The sequence below is a fragment of the Trichomonas vaginalis genome, chromosome III, assembly GCF_026262505.1.
Source record: "Trichomonas vaginalis G3 chromosome III, whole genome shotgun sequence".
Lineage (NCBI taxonomy): Eukaryota > Parabasalia > Trichomonadida > Trichomonadidae > Trichomonas > Trichomonas vaginalis.
Genome location: NC_067205.1, coordinates 792940 through 812159, shown reverse-complemented (window position 1 = coordinate 812159; position 19220 = coordinate 792940). Strand labels below are relative to the sequence as shown.

Below are 19220 nucleotides of genomic sequence, written 5' to 3'. Positions count from 1 at the left end.
CCCACCGCTCTGCTCCTATGCTCTCAACATTTCTTAATTTCAAATCCACATCCAAAATACACGCCTCCCCATATATGACAATATCACTCCTTCGCATCTTTAAACATTTTATTTATTTTTAAACTTGTCATAAGTTTCATTAGGATTTATAACAAAAATTCATTCAAATACTCATTATTTCAACTGAAAGTTTCATTTCAAAAATAACATTATTGCAATGGCATTGTTATAAAAATTAAACTCTGAAAAGAAAGAGAATTTCATAAAACAATGATACATCTACAGTTTATAAATAAATAATATAGTATAAAATCTATATAAATAAAATAAAATAAAAATTATGCACCAAGTTTTCCTTGAAGTGCAGCAAAAATTGCACGACGTTCATCCATAGGTATATTACGTCGGTATCTTGCTTCTGCTTTGTCAACTTCTCTCTCCATATCCTTTCCTCTTCCGTCATGGAAAGTTAGAGAGCTGATTCTTGGCATAACGATCTTCAAATGGGAGGAGACCTTAGATTTCTGTGACTTTTCTTTGGAAATTGAGTGTCTTTCTTCTGGATTTAATGGTCTGGAGCGAGAAGCCAAATCTTGCTCCTGTCTGTACTCTGTGATCAATTCCTTTGCTACTTCAAGTGGATTCTTTCCGATAATCGACTTAATTGTATCGAAAAATGCAACTTCGTCAGTAATGAACAAAGGTAAGATGGAATTCTCTGAGATATCATTACCAGTTGATATGGCTGTGATATCTGCTTCTGAAAGATGCTCTGTAAATTCGCGATTACTCAATAAGAGATTTGAAACAGAATCAAAGCCATATTCTTTCATATGACTCAATAATGTGACGAAATGATGATTGGTAAACCACCCTTTGTTATCGCCTTCAAATAAAATTGAATCATCTGTCACTTTTTCAAGAGCTAAGTCAATCGAAGTCATAATTCCAGAACGGCGTGTTACGCTTAGCATTTCTCGCTGGTCGATAACGTAGTTCTCTGGGAACGGTGGAGGATTTGGTTCTGATGGAACTCCTGTTGCTCCTGAAGGGATTTTCAATGGAAGAACCAAATCTAGCGAAACTTTGAAAGAATTCATGATCCTTGTGGCCAAAAGCTTCACAGAATGATCTGGTTTAGAGATTACACCAGTTCTCCATTGAATTTCTTTTGGTGTCATCTTCAAAATTCTTCCTCCGAAATTCTTGAGCAGACCAAGAACATCGAATACTTCTGTACGGCCCCAATAAGGAGTTAATACAGCTTGAACATGCTTTTCGCTTTCGATAATCTGCTTCTTCATCTGATGTACGATGAAATGGCTTCTGTTTTCATCAGTGAGTGTTGGACTGTTTGTTAGAAGCTCTTGCAATATCTGTTCGTCGGTTATCTGCTGATTGTGTGCTGGAGGAGTTAAATCATCAAAATTGAATTGAAAATTTAGCTCCGTGAACTTCTCTACGATAAGCTTTGCCTCTAGAGAAAACAAGAAGTAGGGTGCTGTCCTGTGAATTGAGCTGAAAAGCTGTTTTACGCTGACAACAACGGATCCTCTTCTTGTGAACGGGACACTGAGCCAATCTTCGCGGTCAGGGGACATAAGGAGTGGCAGATTTGCGTTCTTTTCGGTCAAAATCACTTGGGAAAGGATTGGAAAGTGGAGAAATCCTGTTGGCTCAAGAGATCTGAAGAAAAGAACAATGGAATCGGTACAGAACTTCTTGACTGTCTCAATTGGACAGTCTGGAACGATTTCTTTCTGAATTCTCTCAAATGATTTTTTGGAATATCCGTATTTTTCGAGAGCTGAGAGGATTCTTCGAGCATAAATCAGATCAATCTGATAGGTAGGTGTAGATTTCTTCTTCTTGCGAGTATTGAGCGAAACATCTTCAATTGTGAATCTTTTGAGGAAATCATCAACGGATTCATCGAGATCCCATTCTATTTCCTTCTGATCTTTGTATTTGAGAAGGTCCGTAACAACAGTTGACGACTTGGCAAGGACATCTTCAAATGAATCTTTTGAATTAAAATGTAAACCATTTAATTCTGGTGGTTGGACGATCTCTTCCTTTGGCTCCTCTAATTCAGCTTGTTTTTCCGTATATGAGAAGTGAATTGGAGTATAAGGTTTGAATAACATCGAAGTGTTTCGTTTCGGCTTAAGCTTTATACGGAAATGGAGGTCTGTGTCTCCAAGAACTGCATCCCAGAGCTTAAGTTTCTTTTGCGCTCGAGTATACATCGTATGTTCGTAAGTTCCAAACGTAATCAAGCGCAAAACGAGAACACGCTTTGTCTGGCCAATACGATGGCATCTTCCGAGGGCTTGGAGGTCGTTATTCGGGTTCCAGTCCGGATCAAAAATAATTGTAACGGAAGCCTTGGTCAAATTGAGGCCTTCTGCACCAGACTTCGTTGATATGAGGAATATGAAGACGTCCGAGTTATCAGAAACGAAGGAATCGATAGCCGTCTTCTTGTCATCTGCTGATAATTGGCCATCAAGCATCACATAGGTATATTTCCTTAATTGGCAGTATTCTGCTAATAATTGGAGTACTTTTATACGCTGTGAGAAGATCAAAACGCTTCTGTTTTGTTTTTTGAAAATTGGAAGTATCAAATCAAGGAATTGGAACTTGCAGCATGTTTCCACTAGAGCCTTTGACCGTTCCATTCCCAAGATTGCTGTATAATATTCTTCAGATCCTTCGACCATGAACGGATGATTACAAATTCTGTGGAGCATCTGCGATTCCTGGTAGTTATCTCTCTCCTGGCCTTGTATTCTCCATAATTCATGCATCTTTACCAGTCGAGTAAGATCCTTTTGCGCTGGAGTCAGATGGAGGAAGACAAATCTTTCATCTTTTGGAACAAGACTCTTCTCAACCTCGTCCAACGAACGTCTCATTAGATGGGGAGTGATCATTCTGCGGAGTTCGAGCATCTTTGCCGGTTCCATGGAATCAACTTCTTCATCTGGGAACAAATCAGGGTTATCGAAGTAATCAGGAGACACAAAATTAAGTAGAGACCATAATTCTTGGAGAGTATTTTGGATTGGTGTTCCTGTCATAATAATTCTATGTTGTGCTTTCAAAGTATCGAAAGCCAAGTGGGTTTGGCCATATCTCTGCTTAATTCTATGTCCTTCATCGATGATCATGACCTCAAAATTGATGTTCCTGAAGTATTCATAGTCTTTTATCAGAATATCATAGGCAACAAGCAAAACATTGAATCTGTACTTGTGGTCCTTCTTATCTGGTGATATTCTGAACGTTCTAAGGATAAGTCTGTCGTTTGGATCTCCTTTATACATCACATAATTGAAATCACTCCATTCTTCAAGCTCTTTGCACCATTGATTGTAAGTGTTGTTCCTTACAGCAATAATGTGAGGACCTTCCCATCCGATATCTCTGAGTTTTCTCAAAAATATAATCGCTTGAATTGTTTTTCCGAGGCCCATTTCATCGGCCAAGAGAGAGCCATGCTGGTCACAGAAGCACTGGAGAAGCCAGTTAACGCCTGTTATTTGGTATTCCTTTGGTAAAAAGCCAGAATGAGATTTAAACGTTTCTGCTTCTGATAATTCGATTTCTGGTATTAAAGTTGGTCGCGTCGGTATCGTTTTTTCGACATGAACTAAAGTGTCCATGTAATGGTCGATTACATTATTTGGAGATGTTGAATTCTTGACTTCCCAGTAGTATGCTGTACCATGGGAAACCGTATATTGTAGTAAAAACATGTTCTGTCCGTTGTCCATTTCGCGATGTCCAACAACATGTACTGGGGAATCCCATTTCGTAGAAAATGTGTAAGTTTCTGCTACGTAGAATGAAAATTTGCTTTCGGTTTCTGTAAATCTTGTTAACGCGGTTTTATAATTTGGAATTTCCATTAAAATCGTCAAAGGAATCCATTGAGCAATAGGATACGGTGATCCTTGCATCGTAACTAAGTATTCCATTGATTTGTTAACCTCTCGACTCAAAATGATTCGGTCAATTTTTCCATTTCCTCCATCGACGTCATCGAAAATTGTTTCATCGGCTTCTTCCTCAACGTCTTCCTCTTCGAACCCTTGACCGTTTTCTTGCTCTCCATCTTCGAATCCTTCTTCATCGACAGCTTCTTCCTCAGATGCGTCGCTTTCTAAGTAATTAATCGAATAATCGCGCTGACGAGCAGTAATTTGGATATCGTCGCCAGTGGTCGGAGCGTAAAAATGATCGGGTTCGTCATCTTCCTCTTCATTTGCAACAAATGCATCTTGATCAACAGCTTTCAGGTTGTGTAAACTCTTGGATTTCTTGTTATTGAGTTTCCCATCGGATGTCGACCGAGACATTGTCATCGAATGAATACTTTGCTGAGATAAAAATCGATTTAGCTTTTCTTGTGAATTGTTTTTGAATTCTGATTGAGAAATCCAATTAACATCTTCAGTCAAAGATGGTATTTCTGAAAATATCGTAAAATAGTCGTCGATAAAGATTTGCAAAATTTGAGGCGTCATTAACTCGGAATTTGTCTTTGGTTCCTTTATCAATACGCTGCAAACTATCTTGAGAAGCTCATTTCGTAAGTTTTTGTCGGTTATTTTATTGTAAAGGAGGATAATAAAAGCAATCAACCTAGAAAGAAGAGCTTGGTTGACAAATGGAAGTGTTTTCGTGAATGTCACAGCTTGATCAACTCCTTTGATCAATGGAATGCACAAAAAATTCGTATCAATAAGGATATGATCTGGAATTGAGGAAATGTAGTCGAAAAATATCTTTAAAAGCTTTGTATTGTTCGTATCTTGGTTAATTTTAACGTTATTTTCGGCTGATATTTCTGAAATATCGGCTTTTAAGTCGATTTCTTGGTGATATGAACGAATTAGCTCTTCATAATCCGAACATTTCTCCAGAATATGGGACATGATGATTTCGAGAAAGTTGGGGATGATATCTTTGGTTTGTTGGCATAGTTGTATGAGATTCACACCCCAAATTCTCATAAATGGTTACAAAACTTTTGTTCAGTCAACTGAAAAAAATTGCTCTCTATTATTTTAACGGATTTTTTATTTTCATTATACAATGATGCTAATTCATCAGTAATGGCTGGCTGAATCTAATAAAAAGAAATTTGAAAATTTTAAAAATTTATAGAAATGATCAAAAAGAACATTATTCGATTCCCTATTCAGTACTGAATCAAATGGAATCTACTGGATTTTTCCAAATTTTTTCTAAAAACATAAAAATAATCATCAAATTCTTGAAATTTAAATTCATTTTTCGATTTTTCGAATTTTTTTTGGAAAATTTCCAAAAATTTCTATCTACCATAACATTTTATTTTATATATCATTTCAAAATCATCTAGAAAATCTTCGATAATTCTAAAGTTTAAAGAAATCGATTCAATTTCTCATAGAATAAAGTGTTTTATCATATTATTATAGCAGTAAGACGTGTTAGCATCCATAATTATATCATGTTACAACATAATTTATATAGTGTTTTCATAATTTCAAGTGAATAAAAATTGAAAAACTATTTTAATTATATATTAAACTAAACCGAACAAAACTTTATTCATAAAAGTGGAGATAATATCCTAATTCTATGTTCATTATCGCCAATGAACTCTCTAACAGCGTTTTTGATGAATTCGCTCTTTTGTACAACGTTTCTCTGTGCTGCGAACAGTTCCTTTGTCTTCTCCTTCGATATTCCCATTCTCAGGCGCTGTTGATCAGTTGCACAGAAGAGGATGCAACTTAATAAAATATTTTGTTTGTCAATTTCTTCGAAACCAGATCCATCTCTGAAGTTTTCCAAATGGAGGTCAACCATTTCTCCATTCTCTTCGAAATCATCGATCTGTATCAATTCCATTGTCTGCAATAATTCGTCCTTCAACTCTTGGTAGAACTACAGCTGGCCAACAGCCACCCAGATGAGCTGTACCATCGATATAGCGAATGGTCGCGTCGACTGTCTGTTGTTATATATGTAGTTCCACCATTGTTTTATCGTATCAAGTTTAGATTCGATAAATTCTTTGGTAAACAGCTTCTTAACTATGTACAAAGTGATCATATGGGCTTCTTCTCTAAGGAATATAATAGGAAGATCAGTTGTGAACTGTTCAATCGTCAAATCTGTTATCATTTGTATGTAATCAGGCTCCAGGATGTCGTATCTTATCATTACCCATAAGATTCGAAGACAGACATACTTAACACCTTCATCTATAAGGTCGCCCATCTTCAGCAATGACATTGTGAAGCGGAATATTTCAGGAACTTCTGGACCTGGCTTTGTTAAGCAGAATTTCATCTGGTTAAGCATGATGACCATGAGCTGGACCGAAATATCGGTTGTTTCAGGGGGAACTCCACCGAGCACTTCGAAATTTCCGGAAATATAATCAATCATCGCGTCAATTCCAAGCTGTTTGATATCTTCTGGCATGTTTTTGCCGAAACCGAAGAATATCCTGCCAACATTCAATAGTGTTTTGGCAACAGTTGGTATGTCTGTGCATGTTTTCGCGATGTCGAACATATTTGAAATAATTTGATGGGCAGCAGCAGGATCCAAGTGCGGACAAATGACCTGGAATATATCAGCACCTGTTGCTACAAGGCATGGCTCAGTACTGTTGAGATATTCCACTCCAACTTCAATAATTCTCTGTGTGAAAGAGAACTGGCAATTGGATGCAAGTCTTGCAGCAGCAACAATGGATATCTGGGCATTATAGAGGTGTTCGCTATCGAAAATTGTCCTTTCTATCAATTCAGAGTATTCATTCGCTGTTTGAACGGCTTCGTCGGGGTATACTTCAAGAAGATCGGCTAAATGAACAATACCGTTAGCGATCAATGCAATATCTTCTGAATTTAACAACCTTTCGATACCTGCAATTGTTATATCTTTCATTTCATCACGAATTACAGCGCTAAGGCATTGCAATTCAATGGCAATGTATAATGTTCCGTCAACAACATCTAAATCATCATCTGTAAACAGAGGAACAACAAAATTTGCAACTTCCCAGGCGGTTTCCTCTGAAAAAGTGTATTCTGTACGAAGAGTTTTGAATACTGCGTAAAGGCATTGGCTGATGATGTCATCTGAGATCTCTGGAGCGAGTTGAAGGATAGGTAAGATTATTCCAGTGATTGTTACCTGAATAACATCATGCAAACGAATCAAGGCTTGTATGGCTGTGAATCTGAGGTCTGGATTTGAAGAAATGATCAATGGTTGGATGATTTCAATCAAATGTTCGAAATTAATAATGCTGAATCCGAAAAAGACCGGCATTTCTCGTATTATATTGCAAAAGATTATCAGTAGAGTCTCATTTCCTTCGACTGAAATATTTTCATTCAAAAATTCTTCAAACGATGACCAATGAGTAGCAAGCCAGTTGGAATAATTCAGTACGAGTGTAAGGTAGATAATTCCGATGGTAATTTTCGATTGCATTGTGTTAATTTCTTGTAATTCTGCAATCTTTTGTACAGAAAAGTCGCATATCATTTTGTGTTCGAAACAAGCGAATAAAGAATTTAATAATTCGATGAATTTCTCAAGTAGTAGTGGAGTTGACTGATCTGCGATTAAAATCAGATTTATTAAACTGTTCGTGATTTTAAGACCAAGATCATAGAAATATCTCTAACAGTCTTACCAAACATGAACAAGGGAACAAGTCTGTAGTATAAATTGAGAGATTCATCCGATGAATATTCGAAAGCAACGTTTGCGAAGTCATAAAATATCGGAATCTGTGCGGCAATCTCCGAGAAAATAATTCCAAGTTGGTTCCAAAATATATTGAAAAGGTAATAATCGTATTGTCTTGAATTCTTTGCCATTTCCAATATCTTTGGGAGATGATCTACGATATCTTCTGCACGGTCTGGATAAAGCGAAGCGTATAAACCAATTAATTTGCAAAAAACGATAGGCGCTATTTTGTTTGGTGAATTGCAGAGTTGATCTTTATAACTGAAGGCAAATTTCGTATCATTTACAATTGGCTGTTGCATGACATCTTTATCTAAGTGGTCATGCATTTGGATTGCGAGTTCTAGAGAATAAGATTTACCTGTTGTTTTTGCGTAAAAATCTCTCCATTCCTGATCACATCCTTTGAGAAGGCGCATCGGAATAATTGTGAAATGCTTGAAGTCATCGTTTTCGAGTTTTTCACATAAATCTGGTATTCCTTGTCTTAAGTGGTCTAGTTGTTCTTGAGAAAATTGATCGATCTTGGTTCTAAGAATGATTTCCATAAAGTTACATGCTTGATACTTTACTAACGAGTTTTTATTTGATCGTAAAATTTCTTCTAGTTGAAAATAGAACGAAACAGGGTCTTCCATGAGCTCATTATATATATTTAGAGCATTTTCTTGCTGACTCTCTTCCCCTTTATTAACAAGTGTGATCAATAATTCGACTTTAGAACTCATTTTGTTTCTTTTTTTTCTTTACACGATACACTTTTGAAAAATTATCGGCGTGAAGTTAATCATTAAACACGAATTAAGGATGTCAATTTGGAAGAAAAGTGAAAAAATTCCTAAAATGCTAAAAATGAATTGTCCAAACGTACTTTTTTATCTCATTTTTTTTGATTTTGAAAAAAATTTGGAGAGAAGAACTCTTCGTTTTTGAATTTTGTCACGATGGTTTTAAAGTATATTAGACACATGTATTGATATTACTATTTTTGTATATTTTGAGAGAAAATCCCTAAAAAGTGAGAAAATCTGAGACGGTTTGAGAAAATATATAAACTATTGAAAATTTGAATTAAACTTCTAATTTGGAAAAAAGAAATTTGGAGAGAAGAAAATTCAAAAATCGAGATTTAGACTCAGTATCAAATGGAGAACAAAATGTTTCTTCATATGAAGGAAAAAAATGTTCTTGAGAAGAAATAGAGTTTTTAAAATTTTATTGTATGTAAAAAAAAAAAAAAAAAAAAAAAAAAAAAAAAGGTAGTGGGGCTTCCAGGCACTTCGTGCCTTCTAGCCCCGAAGATGTTTAGTATAAATGAAGTTTAGAGGACATACATGACTGTGAGTTTTATTTACGACAAGATAGAATATGAGAGAGGTCCTATAAACCGGACAAGTAAGGGTCATATAAACATCTGTCATTTTACTCAGAATTTTATACAGAATTCAATAAAAATATATTTTAGGGTAGAAGGGTATATCTACCCCGTTTTCTACCCTCATTTCTACCCTCTTGAATTTTCATGAAATTTACACCAAAAAATATATTTTAGGGTAGAAGGGTATATCTACCCCGTTTTCTACCCTCATTTCTACCCTCTTGAATTTTCATGAAATTTACACCAAAAATATACTACTAGGGTCATTTACGAAGAAATCTCAACAAAGTCTTTACGATGAAGTCTTGACAAAGTCTTTACGAAGAAGTCTCAACAAAGTCTTTACGAAGAAGTCTCAACAAAGTCTTTACGAAGAAGTCTTAACAAAGTCTTTACGAAGAAGTCTTGACAAAGTCTTTACGAAGAAATTCATGAAAATTCAAGAGGGTAGAAAAGAGGGTAGAAAACGGGGTAGATATACCCTTCTACCCTAAAATATATTTTTGGGTCATTTACACTCATTTACGAAGAAGTCTCAACAAAGTCTTTACGAAGAAGTCACAATAAAACATCTGTCAAAAGCCGCTTTTCTGTCACTTTTCAGGAAAAAACATTTTTATTATATATATAAAATGAATTTTACAAAACCACCGTTACCCTTCTTTGGAAATAAGAGTAGATGTAAAGATATTCTATTGAGAGAACTTAAGAAACTACCGAATGGTCTAACATTTGTAGACTTGTTCGGTGGAAGTTTCTATATATCTCATTTGTGCCATACAATATTTCCTGACTCAAAGATTATATGCAATGACTTCGACAACTATATGAACCGTCTCAAACATATACCAGACACAAACAAAATATTGAAAGAGTTAAAAGAAAAGATACCTATAGGTAAGATGGAACGTATACCATTAGATAAGAAAAATACTGTCAGAGAGGTTTTGAAAAAAGCAGAGTATATTGACTGGGATAGTATATCTTCTAGACTATTGTATAGTGGTTCTATAAGAGTTCATGACATTGAAACACTTATGTCAAAAGTTTTATATCTTAACTATACAAATGTTTTCAAAGAGGACATAGAAAAATATATTGAGGGTATAGAGTTTGTGAGATGTCGTTGGACAGAGTTGTATGAAAAATATAAAGACAAGGAAAATGTTTTCTTTATAGTAGACCCGCCGTTCTATAACACATATGATTTTCAATACCAAGTAGACTGGACTTTGAGAGACTCTTTAGAAACTTTAGACGTTTTACATAACCATCCATGCTTTTACTTTACATCCGATAAAAGTGGTTTGGAAAGTGTCATGAGATGGTTAGAGGACATACATGACTATGAGTTTAGATACGATAAGATAGAATATGAGAGAGGTCCTATAAACCGGAAAAAGTGTCATAACAAAGAAATTTTACTAGTAAGTAAATGTGGTTTGAAATAGGACTACTTGTTTTAGGTTTTTTCCATTGTGTCATTTACTTATTTGACGTGGCAGAAAGATATAGAGAATATGAAGATGAACCAATACCAGCAAATGTTCAGCATATGTACTCGTAAGAGATATTTTTATCTAATATTAAATGGACGCACAGAACTTAGCGAATGCACAGCAACCTGGACAACCAAACCCAGAGAATATTCCAAATGAAGTTAGAATACAAACTGCAATGGCAAACTATGGTCAAGTGCCAACAGATGTACAAATGCAAACTGCCATGTCAAATGACGCTGCGTTAGGTTTGCCACCATGGTATGCAAATATGAGATGGAAAGAGTTTTATACAAACCCTGAAGTGGGATATAAACAACTCTATGCAGATGACGCGAACACAGGAGTTGACCCAGAGTATGTTTTCTACCAGAGGAGAAATAGAATGTATGAGCTCCAGTTAAAGAATGCTATGGAACTCAGAAGGAAACGTAAGAGACTAGGTGGACATTAGATTTTTACATATAGTAAAATGGGTTTCTTTGGAAGAATAGGAAACTTCTTTCGAAATGTTGGAAGAGGTATATGGAATGGAATAAAATCTGTCGGAAGAGGAATTTGGAACGGAGTCAAAAATATTGGCAAAAGAGTAGGTCAGTTCGTTGGTATTATACCTAAAGACCCTGAACCAGAAGAACAAGCTCCTGTAATACAACAGCCTGAACCTGCACCACAGTCAAGTTGGCAACCACAACCGGTATATTAAAAAGTTATATTTTTACCGTTCGATAGTAGTTGTATATGAAACTAAGTTCTAAGTAAAACGCGTGGTATAATGGAATTATTCTCTTTCTTCCATCTGTAGTAAACCATACTTGAAAGTCTGAAATACTTCCACTTGGTGGTTCGTATAGCTTTGTAGGTTTTTCGTAAAAGTCATTTGCCAAGCATAAAAAAGAGTTTTGTGCACCAGAAAATGAAGCATGAACTATAATAGCGTCAGAGTCGAAAACATTTTCATATGTTCCATTAGGGTTTGAGACTTCATAATAGTCCGGGTGTACTGGATACCATGCAGGCTGATTTAACATCCTCAAAAATCTATGCCATGCCAAGTTGTTATATTTTGTAGAAATATAAACGTTTTCTCCAAGGTCTTCTATTTTATTGAATTTAACAGTTGCATTTTTCCTGTCATATATAATATCGAGATGGTACTCTCCTTCGTCAATGTTATACTGGTTTGCATATTCGATATAGATGTCGTTTATTTTTTCTTGAAAAGCTTGAAGAGTTGTTTCTAAGTTTACAAGCAAATTCACTTGTAAAAGTTTTCCCTGTTCAAATTTCTCATACGTACGTTTTTCTTTGTTATAGTATCGAACTTCAAAAGCGACCGTAAATGGGAAACCATGTATGGCTTCTGAAATGAACTTCATTCTACGAAAGCCAATAGCTTTTGTGACGGATGGGTCTCTTAACCATCTTAACGGGTAGTCAAAACGATAGCCTTCATGCTTTACGGTCTCTGTCTCAAACTTTTGACCTACGTTAGTAAAAAGTTCATCTAATGGTTTAGTTGTAGCAACTCTTGAATTTTCTTTTTCTATTGAAAGCATATTTTATCTAGAATAAAAATGTCGAAAGAAACAGCGTCTATGAGAGAAATACAACACAACCGACAACTCATTTTGCAAGCTCTAAATAAGAACACAACAAACTTTTCAAACTATTCTAAGATATCTGAGTCATTGAAAGAAGGAAACTTAAAACTGACATTAAACCCAATGACAGACGAGTTTCTGTTTCAAGACAGTAAGAACCATACTGTCTGTATAAATCCAACAAAAGGAACTTTAAACGAGAAACCTATATCTGAACTTCTTTTGAAAGCAGATGTTGGCAACAAAGCTGACAAAGAATATGTCATTGAAAAAGTTCAAGAAGAACATGACAGAGCAGATGCAACATATGCAACGAAAGAACATACTCATCCTGAACTAGCAGACAAAACATATGTTGACAATAAAATGTCAAGTGAAGTGACAAGAGCTGACAAAGAATATTCTAAAAAGACTCATACACATACCATTGCAAATATTACAAACTTACAAGAGACCTTAAACAGGAAAAGTGACGTTGGACATACACATACCATTGCAAATATTACAAACTTACAAGAAACCTTAAACAGGAAAAGTGACGTTGGACATACACATACCATTGCAAATATTACAAACTTACAAGAAAAGTTAGATGGCAAAGCTGACAAGAACCATACACATACCATTGCAAATATTACAAACTTACAAGAAACCTTAAACAGGAAAAGTGACGTTGGACATACACATACAAGTTTTACAACTTTTACAGCAGATGATATTACACTAAACACAACCTTGCCAAGTAAAGCTCCAACAATACCACCGGCAACAAGTCTTGTAGATACTTTGATATCTAATGACAATAGTATTATACATCTAAGACAGGAACTCAATGTGCTTAAACAAATTTTGCCGAATCTTATTTACCCGGTTGGCTCATTGTATGTTCAATGAACTCTACCAAACCAGAAGTAGTACTTGGTTTTGGAACTTGGACTCAAATAGTCGACAGGTTTTTGTATTGTGCAAACTCTTCAAAGGAAACAGGTGGAAGTAAAACGATTTCAGGTGAAAACTTACCTGCGCATAGTCACTACGTAGATTTAACTACATCTCTAGAAGGTTGGCATAAGCATAGATATTGGGATTGGTCAAGAATGACAAAAGGTAAAGGATATGATGTTAAAGACGACGTTGATTTTGCTATAAATTGTTACTGGGATGACACTCAGGGAGGAGGAAGCCATACACATCGCGTTTCAGGGTATACGCAAACAACGGGACAAAGTAAAGACTACATGCCACCTTACATGACAGTTTACGCATGTATAGAAATGCTTAGTCGTCATTTTCAACTTCTTTAGCATATTCGTCAGGAGTTGTCTTATATTTGTTAGGAACTGTCTTTGAAAGTATACCACCTTGAACTTTGACAAGTTTGAAACGAGGTCTGACAATAGTAGTTTTATCTTCTGCTTGCAGTCTGTACATTTTGCCATGTTTGCCTAAAACTTCATAATATTCTCTTGTATACTTTCTTCTATTTTTACGAAACACGAATGCGAGTACCTGTCGAGTTCCCATTGTTGTCATAGTCAATAGTATTTTCATATGGGTCGCGTTTAGGTATTTCTATTTTTACTTTGTCACCTTTCTTAAGTTTGAAGCCTGGCATTCTTTCTTGTTTGTCTCTTTTGACTAAACTATTAAATATATAGTCTTTCTCTAAGTCAGGGTTGTTTTTCATTTCTTCGGGGAGTGGTTTCCCAAACCTTTTTGTTTACGGCTATTGTAAATATTTAAAACTTGTCTCATCTTTGCCATGGAGAAGTGTCTGTACTTGTCGTCATATGACATTTCATTTGCTTCACCACCTTGTGGTTGGTTTAAGTCTCTTAAGATTTTTATACAACTGTCAATGACACCAAGAGCAGAATGGTTTTTGGTCGACAATGAAATATTGGTTTACATTTTTTGAACGCAGATAGTTTTAATATCGTCTGATTTGAAAGAACTTTCACAGTCAGATGTCAGTTTTGTTGGATGGTATTTGTCAACGAATATTGTCAAAGCAGTTTTCACATCTAAAATATTTTTGGACTGTAATGGTATGGCTTCACAGTATCTTGTGTTTTGACCGACAAATATTAGCCAGTATGGTGGTCCATCTTCTCTATACCTCGGAATGTTTTCCAAGATATCCATAAACCAAGCATTGGTGTTGAACTAAAGATTTTTTATCATGAGTGCTTTCTTTGTCGCTTTAGAAACATAGGGGTCCTTGTTTGGATTCGTCATTTTTACCCTATAAGAAATGGGTTTATTTGGCGCATTAGCAGGAGTCGCATCTAGATTTTTACCCGCAGTGGGAACAATAGCCAGAGGTGCATTTGGAATTGGAAGGAAGATTTTGAGTACATTAGGTATACTGAAAGAGAAAGCACAACCTATTATACAAACTGTACAGAAAGGTTGGGAGGTAGCACGAGATGCAGCAAATCTTATTCCAAATCCTGAAACAAGAGGAAAAGTTCAAGGATGGATGGACAATGTAGGAAGACAAGCAGGAAACTACTATAACAAAGCAAATGACTACTATAACCAAGCAGGACACTATATGGACCAAGGTGAAAGATTCTTTAACAGAGGATATAACCATGCACAACAGTGGGTAAACAACAACCAACCTCAACCGCCTCAAACGTGGGGAATGTAAATTTTTTTACTGAGATGAAATGAACAATACAGCATTGAGACAAATGGGTTCAAGATGGATTTGTCGACTTCCAGCAGTTACACAACCACGTGTTTGTCAAGTCCTCCCTATACCTCAGGAAGTTTTAGACCGACTTAAAAAACCTAAACAACCAGTTGAAAACAAAACAAACTAAAATTTTTTACTGAGATGAAATGACGAAGAAGTTGAAACGGTAGATTTGACACCACAAACAAAAAGTTCAGAACCATTGTCAAAACCTGTCAAAGAACTTACAGATGAAGAGAAAAATTCAATAATAGAAAGTGCCAGGTCTGGAAATACAAACCCTAACTACAAAGTCACTTTTCATAGAAATGGAACGGCTAGTATCTCAAAAAAGAAACAGACTCTCACAAATAAAATATTGAAGTCTGAAGGAACTAAAGAGACAGCAGATGGGAAAGTATACTTCACTGACCAACAGTTCATTATAGAACATCTCATTGACTTAGAGTCGAAATATTCTAAACTTTACAACAAACACAAAAAGTTGAAAGGAAAACAAAAACAAATGGCATATGATATTTACGAAGATGTTGACGACACAACCATACCTGCAAGTGAGGTAAAGTCAAAGGAACCGAAAAGTGACGAAAAACCGATAGAAGAAGAAAAACCAAAAACTGAAGATAAACCAAAACCAAAGTTTAGTTTCCAAACTAAACCAAGTCAACCTTCATTAGCTGGTATGGGTTGGCGTCAAAGGCTTCTGGTAGCTGGTGGTTATGTTAAGTAAAGGAAAAAACATTTTTTCAAAAATATATTTTTTTATTTTATTTGAAATGTACGCTGAGTTTGTTGGAGTAGACCGTTGGGAAACTTGTTTGTTAGATGAGAAATATGAAATTCACTGTTGTGAGTCATTTGAAGTCAGAAACAAAAAGACAAAAAGAGTTTTAAGCGAATGTGAGCGAAATGACGGATATGCTAGGATGAGGATTGGTGGGAAATGCTATTTTAAACATATTGTCATTGCAACTCATTTTATACCGAACCCTAACAATTTACCTTTTGTAGACCATATAAACCGTATAAGAAACGACAATAGACTTGAAAACTTACGCTGGGTCACTTGTTCTGAAAACAATAAGAACAGAGGCAAATTTGGAGATATAGTATTCGAATTTGTCGACGAACTAGAAGATGAAGCAATTGAAATTACAGACTATGGTAAGCATACGTTTGAGTTTTACTACTATAGCGAAGAACAAGACTCTTTCTACTTTTATACCGGCGTAAACTATAGAAAATTACAAGTATATTTTACTAAGGATGGCTATGCTTATGTAAACGCTAGAGATACAGATGGAAAATACGTTCGAATACTTCTTAACAAATTCAAGAAGCTATATGGCATACCATTTTAAAAAAAACATTTTTTTATTTTTATAAAAATGCCCTCGCATAGAATGGATAGAAGGTCTGCTAGAATAAAAGCAGAGTTGCAAAGATATGGTTGGAAAGTTTCAAAGAAGTTTAAATATAGGAAGGGAAAGCCAATAAAAGTCTATGACAAACTGGCTGGTCTGACCTACGAAATGGACCTTGAAACAGCACGCGCCAATTATCCAAACAGACTAGAGAGGTTAGAGGAAGAGCGTCTTATGAACATGCCTTTCGATGTTAGTGAGCCTCAGGTTGAAGGACAAGACGGCTTTGCCAGATTCTACTGGAAACATGACGAACAATTGCATCCTTTGAGAAGGAAAAAAGGAAAAGGTGAAGACACACATGCTCCCATGGAAAGAACAAGATATGCATATGAAAAGTACCGTGAAGTTAGAAGTAAAATTACATCTGGTCGAACCTTTACAGTAAACTTTGACGAAGGAAAGAACAAAGAAGGCTTCATGGGAGTACTTGCTGCCATTCAAGACGGAAATAAGAAAGGATACAATCTCAGACTAACAGTAAAAGATTTAGATGGTCATATATACTATGCAAATGGCAATGAACAAACAGCCGCAAAACTTCTTGACGCTTTCAAGACTACAAAGAGAGAACAAATGTTTGACTCCGACTCAGACATTTTGAATGCAATTGAAGGAATTGTAAGCGTGAAGTTCGAATGGTACCAACCTAACCCTCAAGCAGTCAGACAACATGTTTGTTAGATGAGAAATATGAAATGGCATACCATTTTAAAACATTTTTTAAAACAGTATATTTTTACATATATTAAATGTTTCAGGTTGAAAAACAAAGAACAAAAGTAGTAGATACAAAACCGTTAGACTATATCTTTACAAATGCTGGTAGGACTATTTCAGATGAAGAAATTTCATCCCGAACCACCTAGTAACAGTTTCTCTGACTTTCAAGTTTGGTTCACAACAAACGGTGTGCAGCATATTATTCCATTATACTACGACTTTTATCTCGAATTGTCTTTCATATACAACTACGGAAAAGTGCTGAAAAAGTATTGAAAAATATATTTTAGGGTAGATGGGTATATCTAACCTCTTTTCTAACCTCTTTTCTACCCTCTTGAATTTTCATGAATTTTGTGCTGAATTCGACAAAAATGAGTTTTTGGTTGAAAGAATACGGTGGAGCCAAAAGTGGCTCGACCTCAAAACAAGCATTTTGTGAAGAATATACCAACCCGCGGAAAACGGCGGGTTGCTTTTTATACAAAGTTCATGCAGGAATTCCGGATGAAATCAAACAGGTTAGAGGAATGTATGTAGACCCAAGACTCGTAAACTATATTGCAATGTGGGCTTCTCCAAAATATTGTATAGCAGTTGGAAAAATTATGGACTCCATAGACAAGAAAGTTCATGAGAAATTAGATGAAGAAGAACTTGAAGATACAGTAGAGAATGCAAAACCTTTGTTTGAAGAAGAAGTTGGAAAAATGTGCTTAAACAAATAGAACATGAACGTGAGATATGTTCTGGTTATAGAGATTCTCCATACGAACTAGACCAATGGGAACAAGAAGATTTAAAGAGAGAATTTAGAGAATATGAACTCGCTAAAATTTCATTAGAAGCTGCAGAAAAGAAGTTAAAAGTTTGGGGTCGTTTTGTACAAAAATATTGTGAGTAAATGAACCATTTTTTTTTCGACAAAAATATATTTTAGGGTAGAAGGGTATATCTACCCCGTTTTCTACCCTCTTTTCTACCCTCGTAGAAAACACACAAAACTCTTGAATTTTGTTGCTGAATTCAATAAAAATATAATTTAGGGTAGAAGGGTATATCTACCCTCTTTTCTACCCTCTTTTCTACCCTCTTGAATTTGTCATGAGTTTTCCCGAAATAAAAAATAAAGTTGGTTTTTTTAAAAAAATATTTTTTTATTTTTATTGTAAGAACATGTTAGCAACAACAGCACCAAACTCGTTAGTCATGAACCCAACTTCAATGTTAGTAGAAATGAAAAGCTTCATTCCTTCTTCATATACTTTCGAAACAGAAATCCAGAAGATAAAGCAAGAACTTCTCCAAGGAGATTTAGACTGTAGTGCAAAAGATGAAACAAATGAAGAATATCTTTATGAAATGCAGGATATTATTGACCATCTACCTAAACTTCCTGAAATCCAACAACAAAAACTCACTATTCCTGAATTCGACGAAATAGAAGTCAAAGCAACTGACTCAGTAGAAATAAAGAAGTTCATACGAAAGGTAAACTATGAGTTTCTTGGATTTCATTGCAACCACAAAGTCATGGACAAAGATTGCGATATGGTATATAAGAACATCTCTGACATATACAAATCTGAAGAATTTAAGACCTACGACAACTTTGTTTCGTTAGTTGCAAAATGTGTATGGCAGATAAGAGATAAAGATAGAAGAGGTAAGATATGGAATGAACAGATAAAACCCGCAACTTTTGAGTTAAAGAAAACCATTGACGCCTTAGTCATACTAGCAGGTAAGGTTTCAGAATATAACGCAAAAATGAACCCGCAATGTTCTAAATGTAAAGCAGCAATTAGGAAATATAACTACTCCGTCAAAGAGATAGAACGTATGCGAAACGACTATGCTGACTTAAAGAGGGAGGCAGAGAAACCAGCAGAAGATAAAATGGACATGTTGACATTTCTGAACAAAAACTATCCAACAGCAGAAGATTTCCTTCTATCTGACGTCAAGAAGAAATATAAAGAGACTTTCGGCATAGTTAAAACATTCGATATCCTCAGCGAAGAAATAGAAGCTACAAAACTGTTTAGAGTCTCACGAATTCATAACGTTTACCATGTAAAACGCTTATAAAATAACTGGGGTAGAAATGAG

At 35.5% G+C, this 19220-nt stretch overlaps 9 protein-coding genes and 3 pseudogenes across 12 annotated transcripts, besides 1 other annotated feature; 7 read left to right on the top strand and 5 right to left on the bottom strand.

The window, feature by feature from the left end:
- Positions 1-172: 172 nt before the first annotated feature.
- TVAGG3_0616580 (chromodomain-helicase-DNA-binding protein 3-related-related family) lies at positions 173-5023 on the bottom strand (the record flags this gene model as incomplete). The annotated part of the gene is made up of 1 exon (XM_001307161.1): positions 339-4946. One exon carries the CDS (start codon positions 4944-4946, stop codon positions 339-341), a length of 4608 nt encoding a protein of 1535 aa, XP_001307162.1.
- A 584-nt stretch (positions 5024-5607) lies between these two features.
- Positions 5608-5910, bottom strand: TVAGG3_0616570 (uncharacterized protein; the record flags this gene model as incomplete). The annotated part of the gene is made up of 1 exon (XM_001307160.1): positions 5608-5910. One exon carries the CDS (start codon positions 5908-5910, stop codon positions 5608-5610), a length of 303 nt encoding a protein of 100 aa, XP_001307161.1.
- A 36-nt stretch (positions 5911-5946) lies between these two features.
- TVAGG3_0616550 (armadillo (ARM) repeat-containing protein family) lies at positions 5947-7566 on the bottom strand (the record flags this gene model as incomplete). The annotated part of the gene is made up of 1 exon (XM_001307159.1): positions 5947-7566. The coding sequence occupies one exon, from the start codon at positions 7564-7566 to the stop codon at positions 5947-5949; it is 1620 nt and encodes a 539-aa protein (XP_001307160.1).
- A 95-nt stretch (positions 7567-7661) lies between these two features.
- On the bottom strand, positions 7662-8504 carry TVAGG3_0616560 (uncharacterized protein; the record flags this gene model as incomplete). The annotated part of the gene is made up of 1 exon (XM_001307158.1): positions 7662-8504. One exon carries the CDS (start codon positions 8502-8504, stop codon positions 7662-7664), a length of 843 nt encoding a protein of 280 aa, XP_001307159.1.
- A 500-nt stretch (positions 8505-9004) lies between these two features.
- Positions 9005-19220: part of a mobile genetic element that runs on past the window's edge.
- TVAGG3_0616540 (phage tail repeat-like family) lies at positions 9787-10605 on the top strand (the record flags this gene model as incomplete). Its single annotated transcript, XM_051240197.1, has 1 exon — positions 9787-10605. One exon carries the CDS (start codon positions 9787-9789, stop codon positions 10603-10605), a length of 819 nt encoding a protein of 272 aa, XP_051086784.1.
- On the top strand, positions 10745-11107 carry TVAGG3_0616530 (uncharacterized protein; the record flags this gene model as incomplete). The annotated part of the gene is made up of 1 exon (XM_051240196.1): positions 10745-11107. The coding sequence occupies one exon, from the start codon at positions 10745-10747 to the stop codon at positions 11105-11107; it is 363 nt and encodes a 120-aa protein (XP_051086783.1).
- On the bottom strand, positions 11364-12007 carry TVAGG3_0616520 (annotated as a pseudogene). Its single transcript has one exon. A coding segment is annotated over exon 1 (644 nt).
- TVAGG3_0616510 lies at positions 12231-13539 on the top strand (annotated as a pseudogene). The gene has a single exon. A coding segment is annotated over exon 1 (1309 nt).
- Positions 14512-14913, top strand: TVAGG3_0616500 (uncharacterized protein; the record flags this gene model as incomplete). The annotated part of the gene is made up of 1 exon (XM_051240195.1): positions 14512-14913. One exon carries the CDS (start codon positions 14512-14514, stop codon positions 14911-14913), a length of 402 nt encoding a protein of 133 aa, XP_051086782.1.
- On the top strand, positions 14933-15088 carry TVAGG3_0616490 (uncharacterized protein; the record flags this gene model as incomplete). Its single annotated transcript, XM_051240194.1, has 1 exon — positions 14933-15088. The coding sequence occupies one exon, from the start codon at positions 14933-14935 to the stop codon at positions 15086-15088; it is 156 nt and encodes a 51-aa protein (XP_051086781.1).
- Positions 15108-15691, top strand: TVAGG3_0616480 (annotated as a pseudogene). The gene has a single exon. A coding segment is annotated over exon 1 (584 nt).
- TVAGG3_0616470 (organellar and viral DNA polymerase type B) lies at positions 18285-18910 on the top strand (the record flags this gene model as incomplete). The annotated part of the gene is made up of 1 exon (XM_051240193.1): positions 18285-18910. A coding segment is annotated over one exon (626 nt), but the record flags the coding sequence as incomplete, so codon positions are not given.